The sequence below is a fragment of the Gymnodraco acuticeps genome, unplaced genomic scaffold (genome assembly GCF_902827175.1).
Source record: "Gymnodraco acuticeps unplaced genomic scaffold, fGymAcu1.1, whole genome shotgun sequence".
In the NCBI taxonomy this organism is placed as follows: Eukaryota; Metazoa; Chordata; class Actinopteri; order Perciformes; family Bathydraconidae; genus Gymnodraco; species Gymnodraco acuticeps.
In genome coordinates this window covers 3,371,463-3,383,839 of record NW_022990398.1, presented here as the reverse complement: position 1 = coordinate 3,383,839, position 12,377 = coordinate 3,371,463, and the positions used below count along the sequence as shown (strand labels likewise).

The window sequence follows — 12,377 nt, the reverse complement described above, 5'->3', positions numbered from 1 at the left end:
ATATAACAGATGAACAGATGTACAATATCCAGAAAGTAAGTGCAAAAAATATATATGATGTGTGCATTTCCAACATATCCTCTGAAAGAGTGTTAGTCGTTGAGTTGAGTAGTGAGCCATTCGTTTTTTTCGTGGTGCGATATCTGCTGAGAAGTCCTTGTATGCGTCTCCCGCTCTAACGTAGACTGGAAGTTTACAAGCACACACTCAATGAACCGGAAATGGAATTACGTCATCCCGTGGATCATCCAATGAGCGCGTAGCTCTTATCCGGAAGAAGTGGATCGGGACATACCCTAAATGTGATTGGACAATTCGAAACCTCGTACCCAGAGTTCAATGCAGTATATTAGCGGGATTTTTGATCGCTGGAGAGTGGAGATATATTTATTTTGAAGTTGAACGCATTATCACTGATTTTTCTATTTGTATGTTGTATCAGCTTTACCAAGATTCAATAACTAGTTGTGGAATAGATATAGATGGCAAACAAAATGGGTTTCGCTCTCTTTGACTTTTTTAATGAGAATGCGGTTGACATCGGCAAGGTTTCGTGGATCCAAGAGCCTTCGTCTTTGACAATGGAATCCGTGTCGGAGAATGAAACTTGTTAAAGTGGCGTGGCCCAAAGGCGGAGTGGAGGGGAGCGATATCCAATTGTCGCTGGCTAAGGTGGTCAAGTTTGCAGGTAAGCAGAATCCACACAATAAATATATATCTATCTATAGATGTTTTAATAGAGCTATGTCTAAATAATGTATCCTCACTCATAGCTTCGTTTTTATGAAATAATATTGGAAATAGTATATGAGCTTTATAATATCGGAAATTACTCACACTTTTGAGATCAATCTGAATCTGCTCTGAATCTTTTGAGATCAATCTCTGCTCTGAATCATGGAACCAAAAGTCCCACATATCTTGCGTGTCTGGAAAAAGTTATTTGGCATTTTTAGGGGGGGCACTTGTTTTGCCAAATAACTTTAGCTAATTCCAAAAAATCTAATTAGTGTGTGGTCCGACTGCTGCATTACACAAATAAGCAGTCAACAAGTAATATTGAAGTATTGTGCAAGAATTTACCTACATGTAACTGTCTTAATTGACTTAAGACTAAATAAACGAGGCGCCACAATAGAATGGAATGGACTAGATCTATAATCCTATAAAGCTTGCTATAGATGAGGCTGCGTGTGTAGTATACGGGGAATGGAGTAAATTGTCCAGTACATTTTGTGGTAATTAATCATTAGAAGAAACAAATGTTGGACAAAAAGTGTGTGTGCTAGCCGGTGAGAAACATTGATATTTGTAAGCACCCTGAGGGTCCCAGTTAGACTGCAATGTCTATATTCTCAGACTACCGGGATCGATGTATGTACATATATAGGCACTCCTGTATATATTATATTATTATTGTTCTTTTCAGCTCAACGTAAGCAGCTTCTGCGGCACAGGGACGAGTTTGTGCGGTTAGGCAGTGCAGAGCTGCAGTCACCGGAACTGGGCCGAGGGAAGAGAGAACCGAAGAGGAAGCTCTCGGACATCGAAGACCATGATGTAATTTAATTTGTTTACATTTCTCCATTTTAGATTTGGTGGTTTGTGTTTGTCTGCATCATACTGTCAGTCATATGCAGTATATGGCAGTTTAATAAACGTGTTTATATATAATTTATAATTGCATCCTAGTTTTAGGAGTGTACTGCCATGGTGCTTGGGTTTCATCTAACGTACCCTAACGGCCTGTTTAATTAAATTGTGGAAGTGAGATACAGTTAATATAGTGTCTAGCTTTTGAGGAAATCAGTTAATCCATAGCAACATTTCACCATATTACATTATATTCACTATTTATAACTTATATTCATCAGCCATGACAAGTTGCATATATATAAGGCAATACATTTATTTCTATGTTATAGGAAGAACCATCCCTTCCCAAACCACCTTCAAACGCTGCCAAGAAGAAGAAGACAATGAGCAGCATGACATCATCGGTATTGGAACAGCTGAAGGTAAATATATATATATATATATATATATAAGCTCAACTAAGTGGAGTGTACTCTCAATACAATAGTAAGCATGCAACTCACTATTGTTTATGTTATGTACTATGTATTATCATTTTATGTCCGCGGTCCAATAAATAAAAAAACATATATACAATATCTATTTACAAGGGTAGAACTTCAAGATAATTTACAACTCGCCAGCAGGACTAGTGGTTTTTGAAATTCTGATACTCGTGCATATGGCTACATTGTTGTCAGCGTAGTGGTATTGCAGGGTGTAATGGTAACACATATAGAAGAAGTATAACTTTTGTGCCGTTTGACACCATTATATTTGGTTATATACACCATTAAACACCAACATTTCTGGTACCTTTATTTGTACTTTGCTTATGTATGTAGGTGTGTATGTATTTATGTAAGTATGTCTACCCAAAATTGTGTCATGCCATGGGCAAAAAGAAACATCACCTAGTTTTAAATAATTAATAAATATTTATTTGCAGGAAAAGTATTCACACAGCCACGACAACAGTGGACCGCCCGAAGCCGCATGTTCGCATCCCGACCAGGAATGCCGCAAATGCAAACTACTTCAACAACAAATAGACATCCTTGAGGAGGAGAAAGCTACATTGCTGGCGTCATTGAGAATGAACAAAAGTAAGTGTTCAATTTCACTTATTCAGCATTACAGATAATTGTTTTATTACATTGGGGGGAAGACAGTCTGGCGGGTCTGATCGCAGTAGCAGTCCAAAACATGGAGGATGGGTGATTTGCATTATTTCTGCTAATGCATGAAAACTGAATGCTGTTGTGTTCCAAAACCTTTATATATAAAATGTTTATGAATATGTTTTAAGTTTACATTAGAAAAAATATGTACTTCGAACCCATGTCTGAAATGTGCCAATGAATATTTCCAGTCGCTGGAGATGTTGTTGCCAAATTGGAGCTGCTATGTCACACGCCAGCTCCAAAGCTGCCAGATATGACAATGCCCATGAGGACACCTCCAAGTCCCTTCAATCGAGAGTCAAGTACACTAAGGTAAATTAATGAGTTTTAAATTTTTTATGAATAATTATTACTGTCTTTTGGGCTTCTGTTATAATTGTAACGATTCTAGTACACACTGGATTTTGGTTGTACATGTCTCTGGGCCATGCAGTGTTTAATTATTTACAACAAACCAGCTTTTTCTGTTTAACTCTTTCGGCGCGGCAGGCGACTAGTCGACGTTTGACCTTAATGCACTCGTGGCCTACATATATGAATGGAATATATATATATCAAATATATATATATATATATATGAACTAAATATATACATATATGAAATACATATTATTTGAAATACATATATGAAATATCCAGCGCTGAGCAATGCACAAAAAATATAAAATTAGCGCCAAAAGGGTTGAGCACATTTTTCTAACAAACACTGCATACTATTGGGATGTGAAGTTAATTAGTTATTACCTTGCGTGCCTTACAGAGATGGAGATGATGGAGATGCATCGGTTGCTGGTTCCCCATCAGCAAAAAAGGTAAGGAATTATCTTTTCAATTTGATGTTTCCGCTAAGTAGGAAGAGAATTCCAGATGTATTACTTCCAAACCCATCAGCTGGACTAGTGTCATGGTGCAGTGCCTGTGTCAATTTGTATATTCAATTTTAATTATATCAAAATTGAGCCTCCGTGGCGAAGTGGTTGGTACCGTCAGCAGCAGATCAATTCAAAAGAGTAGAGAATTGTTTAATCATTCATTTCATTATTCCAGATCTCTTAATTGGCCTGGAGATTGTGCAAAATGGTGGCCTAAAGATCCATTTCGCCATCACCATTATAATATACGTTGAAATTCCAATATCATCCACCTACTGTAACCTATAGCAGCATAAATTCCGATTGCAAACTCCAATATCATCAATTGTAATACCTGCTTCAGTCTGTGTGGATATTAGATGGTACATTATTATTATATATATATATATTTTTTTTAATTATTATTATTATTTGTTACTTGTCACAGTCAATTAATAAAATACAATATTATGCTGTTGGATTTCATTGCAGTTCCCAATAGCAAAGTGGCAGATTAGGCGATGTTCGACCACCTCGCTGCAGAAATTCATCAATGACCTCCTCCATGGCCTGTATTGCACAGAGTACATGGCCAAGCACTCACTTACTGGCTACAAGGCCAGTAAGGAGTCTGATGCTGGCAAGAGGAAGGACAGCATTCCACAAGAAGAGGTTGCTGAAATAATTGGTAAGATTTGTTGATATGTAGCAATAGTCCCAGCTAACAAATTTACGTATTAACTACGTAGTTACAACGTAGTGGTTTAGTAGAATTTCTGGACTGCCAGATACGTTTTTTTACTACGTAGTGAAATTACCAAATGGGCACTTTCTCATGACCTTTCGGCTTCCCCTGCAAATGTTTGTTTCTACTTTGTGCTAAACTTTGCTTCACATATCCTCCATGTTCTATGACTATTAAAGAAACATGTCATATTTTATCAAGACATGTCGTAGTTCCCGCTGTAAAAGCGCAAAATCTGAACAAAGATCGTACCAAAGATTCCAACTGCCAAACCGCCATGCAACTGCTCTATACATTGTGTGCAGTGTGCACACTTGTTCAGTTTACTTTAGTAAAATGTATTCTAGTTTTCACACAATTTTCACATACACATACAAAAACTAATAATTTTGTTCTATGGAGAAAATTGCTTCTATGCATTAATTAAATAACGTTAAAATTAACTAATATGTACAAAAACAAATCTCAGATCACCAAATAAACATCTACGTGTCCTTGTTACGTATTCACAACGTAATATAACTACGTAGTTGGCCTAACGTTGCTGAAGTACGTGCATAAACATGTACTATGTAAATACTACGTATTTTCAAGACATTACCTAAACGGTACCTAACCACTACGTCATATATACGTAGTGTGTTAGGTGGGAGTATGATGCAACTTGGCAAATAAAGTAGATTTATATTGAAATCATGTGCAAGTTGAAATCTTCCAAGTACATGGTAGTTATACATATTTTGTAGTGTAGTGGAAAACAATGTTGTGATGCTGGGAATTAAGTGAACTATTTGTAGAGTTTCTGTGTAGTAATATATAGTCATAAATCGACCATCTATTATAATATGAATACATGTACTGATTAAATTACTATTTATATTAACCATTGCATTAAAAAAAATTGATTGATTTATTACTCATGAATCAATATTCTTTGGTGAATAGCTTTAATGCAAATTTCAATATATTATTCTGTTATAGCGGCAGCAAAACAAATCTTCGCCACCAAGACGGACATGGAGGTACGGCTGGCCATCCGCCAGAAACTGAATGGGGCTGCCAAAGTGGTCTCGGCGAGGAAAGTGGCAACACCTCCAGACGCCAGCCAATAGATTCATCATTCATTTCATTATCCCAGAAGGTCTCTTGGCCCAAATTCGCATAACTTGCGAAAAAGTAGCTTACCGGCATAACAATATTATATTAAACCTTGTATATTGGGATATAATAAATAAATATAAATAATAAATGTATATAGCCCAATGTTCTATTACATTTATGCTCAGTTTGTATGCTCTAATCTTGGTACTTTTAACACACATGCTTATTTAAGGTACTTTATATTTGCTTGGATAGTAACATATTTTACTCACTGCCATGCTTCACAATTTTTATTGTATTCTGATGTAAATGCTCCAGAATTTCTGTGACTGCATCTGTATGTATACGTTGATCACTTTTGTTATGTAACTAATTATCTGTTACAACTGGAGATTAAAGCTAAGTGACATAACAATAGCTATTGTTAGTGTGAGTCTGTTACAAACAACTCATTGGAGTCTGCAGTACTCTACTCTGTTTTTCAGTCTATTATATGGCATGTAACACATAATTACTGTGGGGCATTCTCTAAAACATGTATCAAATATATAGCTGTATGTGACTCAATATCAGGCATTGCTATATAATTCAATATTCTATATAATGTCACAACACATGTGGTGTTAGCTATAGAAGATTCTGTATTGTCCATTCATATTGTAGAGCTTATTCTATAGAGTACAGAGCAGTTATATAGAAAACATCCATGGATTTTCTATAGATTATTTATGGAATCTATAGGAAAATCTATAGGTTAATTCTATAGAATTTCTACACCAATCCTGTACTGTTCTGCAGAACAATTTTATAGAAAACAATAGCAATTTTCTATATGATTCTATAGATTATTTGGTGGAATCTATAGTAGAATCCATAGGTGAATTCTATAGAATATTTGCCACTATCCTGCAGTATATTCTACAGAAATTCTATAGAAACATCAATAGATTGTTCTATAGATTATTTTGAAGAATCTATAGTAAAATCCATAGGTAAATTCTATAGAATATCTGCAAAAATGCTATAGTATTCCTCAAAGAAGTTCTATAGAAATATCCACAGATTCTATAGAATATAGGTCACTAATTCTATAGTTTTCTACAGAATGGTATTCTACAGAACACTTCTATAGAAAGCATCCATGGGTTTTTCTATAGGATTCTATAGATTATTTTCTACAAAAAAACCATCTACACAGTATATATTTTCTATAGTACTATATTCTATAGATTATTTCCCAGAATCTATAGTAACATTTCTATAGTATATCCGCAAAAATCCTGTAGTATTCTACAGAACATTTCTATAGAATTCGTCCATAGATCTTTCTATAGTATTCTATAGATTTTTTTGCTAAGGGTAGGACTGTCTTAGGGAAGACAGCTTTTAGATGCGCAGCTCCTCTGTCTTGGAATAGTCTGCAAATTAAATGGAAACTGAATAATCTGGTGCCACTAAATGTTTTTAAAGCTCTGTTGGATGCTACTCAATCGGAAGCTATTGGTACCTGTTTATGTGGATAGTTATGTAAATGATGCTGTATGATGTCCTTTTGTTGTTCTATTTATGTTTCATGTGGAACTACTTGAGCAGATCTCCCTTGAAAAAGAGATCAATGATCTCAATGGGATTTATCTGTCTAAATAAAGATTTGAAATTAAATTAAATTAAAAGTAAGCAGAGGACACCAAACCAACTGAGACCCGTCTGTCCGCCGCATCTACGCACTGTACAACACACACCTACATACACCACACACACACACACACACACACACACACACACACACACACACACACACACACACACACACACACATACACACTGCCTACAACACACACTTACAGCTCCTAAAGCATAATCAGGCTACAGCCGTTGTGTATTTTATTATGTGACGCACTAAATGGTCTTAGAAAAATATCGACTCTTTGTACTACAGCAAATAAAGAGAGTAATGTAGGCCTGTTATACTGAGTGATATTGTACACTGCTCTGCTTTCTGCACGGACCCCACAGCTGTTCTCACTGTAAACATCGCAATGCGATGAAAGCAGTTTCTAAAATAATATCCAGAGGATGCATGCAGAGCTGTCATTGGCTGAGATAAGTCCGGCCGTGCGTCACGCCTCCACCGTTCCCGGAAATGCATCCGCGGAGGAGCCGTGGAGGAACCATCAGTGTATCCTCGGTTATAGCTCCTCCAGAGCAATATGGTCTAGCTGCGGCCGCGGCCAGTACACGGCGGTACACGATGGTACACGACACGCCCACCTGACACGACACTACGGTGGCTGAGAGGCACCACCGTTAAAAGCGAATTGACGAGATTTACATCATACAGCCCATGTAGTATAAACATTGATTTTAATTTCTTACTGTAGGAGGGGTTTTGGGGTTTAGGAGGGAGGAAGGAAGGAAGATTAGGATTAGGTAAAAAGGTAGGGAGTGGTTAGGGTTAGGATGGGGGGAAGGGAAGGGTTAGATTGAAGGGAGGGAAGAGAACTGCTACCCGGGAACGTTCATACTGGGTAGTTTATTTAGTTTAAAAAAAATTATCCAACTAGTTAGAGACCACAAAGGAAGTGAAGTACCGCCGTTTGGCCACAAGACTCCGGCGCACTCCTGGGGGCTTGGTTCAACCTCCACTGTCCACGGCCGCAGCTAGACCCTTCTCAGCCTCCGTAGTGTCGTGTCAGGTGGGCGTGTCGTGTACCATCGTGTACTGGCCGCGGCCGCAGCAAGACCCTTCTCCTCCAGAGAGCCTCCTCGACGCTTGATCCTCGGTCCTCGGTGTGCATTTAGAGAAATGAGACGTCCTTCAAAATGGCGCGCTGAAATTTATTTCCGGGTCACTACCGGAGGACCGAGGAGTCGAGGAGGGGACATTTGAGTATTGAGAAGCCTCTAATGACAGCTCTGCATGCATCCCCTGGATATTATTTTAGAAACTGCTCTCATCGCGTCGCGATGTTTCCAGAGAGAACAGCTGTGAGGTCCGTGCAGCAGAGCAGTGTGTATAATATCACTCAGTATAACAGGGCTACTCTCTTTATTTGCTTTAGTTTAGTAGATAACTACAAACAAAGAGTCGATATTTGTCTAAGACCATTTAGTGCTTCACATAATAAAATACACAACGGCTGTAGCCTAATATGCTTTAGGAGCTGTAGGTGTGTGGTACAGTGTGTGTTGTACTGTGCGTAGATGCGGCGGACAGACGGTCTCAGTTGGTTTGGTGTCCTCTGCTTATACAACTACAACTTTTGGCCCGTAATTTCAATTCCCCATTTCAGCGACCAGAGAGAGGGGGGGATATATCCAGTCTCTGATTGTGTTACGTTATTATGAGAGTGCTCTCATACTTTAAATTGTATATATTTATATAAATATATTTGTGTGTGTGTGTCCGCATCTGTAGCCTGTTATTGTCTCATTATACCGCACTCTCAATGAATTCAAAGTAAATATGTGGGGGAACAATGTTCAGCTGATCTAACAGAGATTATAAAATACAGCGCTATGACAAAACACTCGACAGCTGATGCAGCTGTTGCCACGTAATAATGAACTGACGTCGCTTTAATATGACCAGTGCTGGAATTGGGCCGGTACTCACCGGTACGCAGTACCGGCACTTCTGGTTCTGACCCATGGAGTACCGGCACTTCTTGCTCAGTACCGGCATGCTGGCGGTACTCCGGTACTCATGCACCGTGCCAGTACTCAACACTCTCCCGCCGTTCTTATTATACATCCATATATATATATATATACAGCCGCCCGGTACTCAGTAGATGCGTCATGAGGTGCCGAACGGACATTCTCATCGCTCTAACCGCTGGAGTTTCACAGCGACTGTCAGCTGTTTACTCCTGTCATTCAAACAGAAAGTGCTGGAGAGGGGGCGGGGCTTATCTTCTCCATGTAAATACTGTGGTGGAAACCACTGTCAAAATTAACCTATTTGACCGTGATTTAATAGTAATACACGTTTCAAAATAATAATAATAATAATAATAATGCCGAAGTAACAACATACTGAAAACTGTTAGTAAAACCATGTTTTAATGCTTTACAATTTACATACCTAGATGCACGTGTGTTGTGTTTATGCAGTGCAACTCCCACCCAGTGGGTGGCTATGTAGAGTGATAGAACAGAGCAGGCACGCCCCGAGAGAAGGAAAGCAAGTCACGTCACAAATTAGCATTTCTAAAATGTTAGCGTGGATTAATAAAAGTGCAAAAAGACAGCGGTTGTCGCCGGAAGAAACTTCAAATACAGAGAATGCTGTGCCTGTGTTGGAAATTGTGTCTGATGGGGAGCTTTCTTTGGTTGATCCTCCTGCTCCAAGTTCTAGTGCATTAGCATTAGCACTAGCTCCGCCGCCTCCTCCAGAGCCTCTAACGTTAGCTGCTGCTGGCTCAACTGCCACCACCAACACCGGGCAAAGCGATGCACCTGACTGCTGGACAACGGACCAGGTGCAATATTTTTGCAAGACCAATGCATGGCTCCTTCTTAAAGATAAGAAGCTAGGATGTCGGATATGCAGAGATGTCAAATCTTTGGGAATACACACTGGACAAGGACTGAAACTGTCAACTGAATGGGGTGAGTGTGCAGTGTCTCATTTCGGTGTTGACAAGGGCAAACAACAAGCTAGCCTGAGAAAAAAAATCAAAGAACATAAAGAATCACAAGCCCATGTAAAAGCTGCTGACATCCTTACATCTGCTTCACGTGAAACTATTCAACATCAAGTGCAGTCTATGCATAAATCTGAATTAGACACCACTATCAGAGTTTTTCGAACGGCATATAACATTGGCAAACATAGCCGGCCATTCACAGACATGCCTATTGATTTGAATGTACAGAAACTGAATGGGCTGAACGTGGGCAGGGTTTTGCACTCCAATAAAACCTGTGGCGAAATCATCGACCACATAGCTCATGAGCTGAAGAAAAAAATGGCAAAAGACATTACAGAAAACCAAAGAAAACTCTGTGTTTTGGTCGATGAATCTACCACTATTAGTGGTAAAACGGTGCTTGTTGTGTGTCTACGCTCAGCATTAGCTGATGCTGAGCCCGAAACGTTTTTTTGGGAGCTGATCGAGTTGGATGGAACAACGGCTGATGACATCACAAAGGCGTTAATGGAGTGTCTTGGAAGAGATTTTAACGAGGACTTTTTAGGTCAGTGTTTCGTTTCTTTTGCATGTGATGGGGCTTCAGTCATGCTAGGGAAGAGAACAGGCGTTGCTACCCAGTTGTGTAGTAAATTCCCAAGCCTGTTTGTGTGGCACTGCTCCAATCATCGTCTAGAGCTGGCAGTTGGGGATGTGGTCAAGGAGGTCTCAGGGCTCAATCATTTCCAGATCTTTTTTGACAAACTCTATTCCTTGTTCCATGCCTCCCCCAAAAATCAGAGGCAGTTAGCGCAGTGTGCGCAAGCAGTCGGACATCGTCTCCTGGTGATAGGGCGTGTTTTGTCCATCCGCTGGGTGGCTTCAAGTGAAAGGAGCGTCAGAGCAGTCTGGGAAAACTACCGAGTGCTTCATGATCACTTCACAAATGCTGCAAACGACACGAGCAGGGATTCCAGAGACAGAGCAAAGTACAAGGGCCTGGATGATGTGCTCACATCTGCAACGTTTGTCAGCAATCTGGGACTGATGTACGATGCGCTCACAGAGCTCAGCGACCTCTCTCGGCAACTCCAAAAAAGAGAGATGACACTGCCTACAGCAGATAGGCTCTTAACTCGAGAAATACGAGTTTTTGAATCCATGGTCACCATGCCTGGCCCTCACATGACTACAGTTCATACAGCATGGCTCAGACTTTGTTACTTGCAGTTACAGTTTCTCATTTTAGATTGTGCAAATTTTGCATTTGTTTTTACATGTTCTTTGTTCATGCTCTTTATCATTTTTCTGAGTTGGAAAGTTAGATTGCATCATAGTTTACTTTATACATATTTGTATTCTTCAGTGGTGAAGTATATTGCAAAGCAGCTCAGCCATGTGAGAAGACTTTTGGCACTTTTTCGTTTTCTGAGTTGGAAAGTTAGATTACATTCAAAATGTACAGAAATACTTAATTTTGTTAAAGCTTTTTATAAAAAATGCTTCTGACCAGAGCTTTGTTTCCTTGTCATTAATGTTGAACACCACCAGAGGGGCTCTCACCTGAAAGGTCTCTGCTTCATGTGTCTTCAGCAGAAGATCTAGACTTTGATTGCTATATTTTCAGTTAATATTGACCTTACTGAGCTTTAGCCATATCCGCTGCCTATCATAAAAAATGTTAAGTACAGTGAACCTTTCTAAAATATACAGTAGTAAAGAGACAAACCCACCAGCATTATAGTAGCCAAATTCTTGTTTGTGGGCTGTATATATAAAATTGACTTGAAAAAGTTGCTGATTTTAGAGTACTGGCACCTTTTTCATTCCAATTCAAGCACTGAATATGACCGCTCAGAGGAGAGGAGTTCTCATTTCTTTAAACGTCTGCTGCTTCCCCTCCCCTCTCCTCGGTTCCCCTCCTCGGTCCTCTGCTCGCATCTCCTGTGGGCGGGACTAAGTCTCGAGGAGGGGAGTCGAGGAGGGGACATTTAAGAATTGAGAAGCCTCTATTATGAATGTAAGCGGATATGTCGGGACATAATTTATTTTACCGGACAAATTTGAAACTTACCGGTCATGTTTCAATAATAAGAATTGTGTAGCAGAGTTTCCGTTAGCAGGTAATCACCGGACTAGCACCGGATATGCTGATGTTTAAAACTCAGTTAATGGGGCTCATTTTTATATTGCTTCAGTTTATAATCGTTACAGATCAACAAATTCAGATTCATTTTTCAATAAATGATTCCACAAACAACAAACAACATAATTATTACATTCAAAC

General features: G+C 39.2%; 1 protein-coding gene across 1 annotated transcript; it reads left to right on the top strand.

The window, feature by feature from the left end:
* The first annotated feature begins 313 nt into the window (after positions 1-313).
* Positions 314-5,467, top strand: LOC117551718 (BEN domain-containing protein 6-like). The gene is made up of 8 exons (XM_034224691.1): positions 314-688; positions 1,430-1,560; positions 1,926-2,018; positions 2,525-2,681; positions 2,948-3,071; positions 3,520-3,571; positions 4,103-4,298; positions 5,337-5,467. Exons 1-8 carry the CDS (start codon positions 601-603, stop codon positions 5,465-5,467), a joined length of 972 nt encoding a protein of 323 aa, XP_034080582.1. The 5' UTR covers positions 314-600.
* The last annotated feature ends 6,910 nt before the right edge of the window (positions 5,468-12,377 follow it).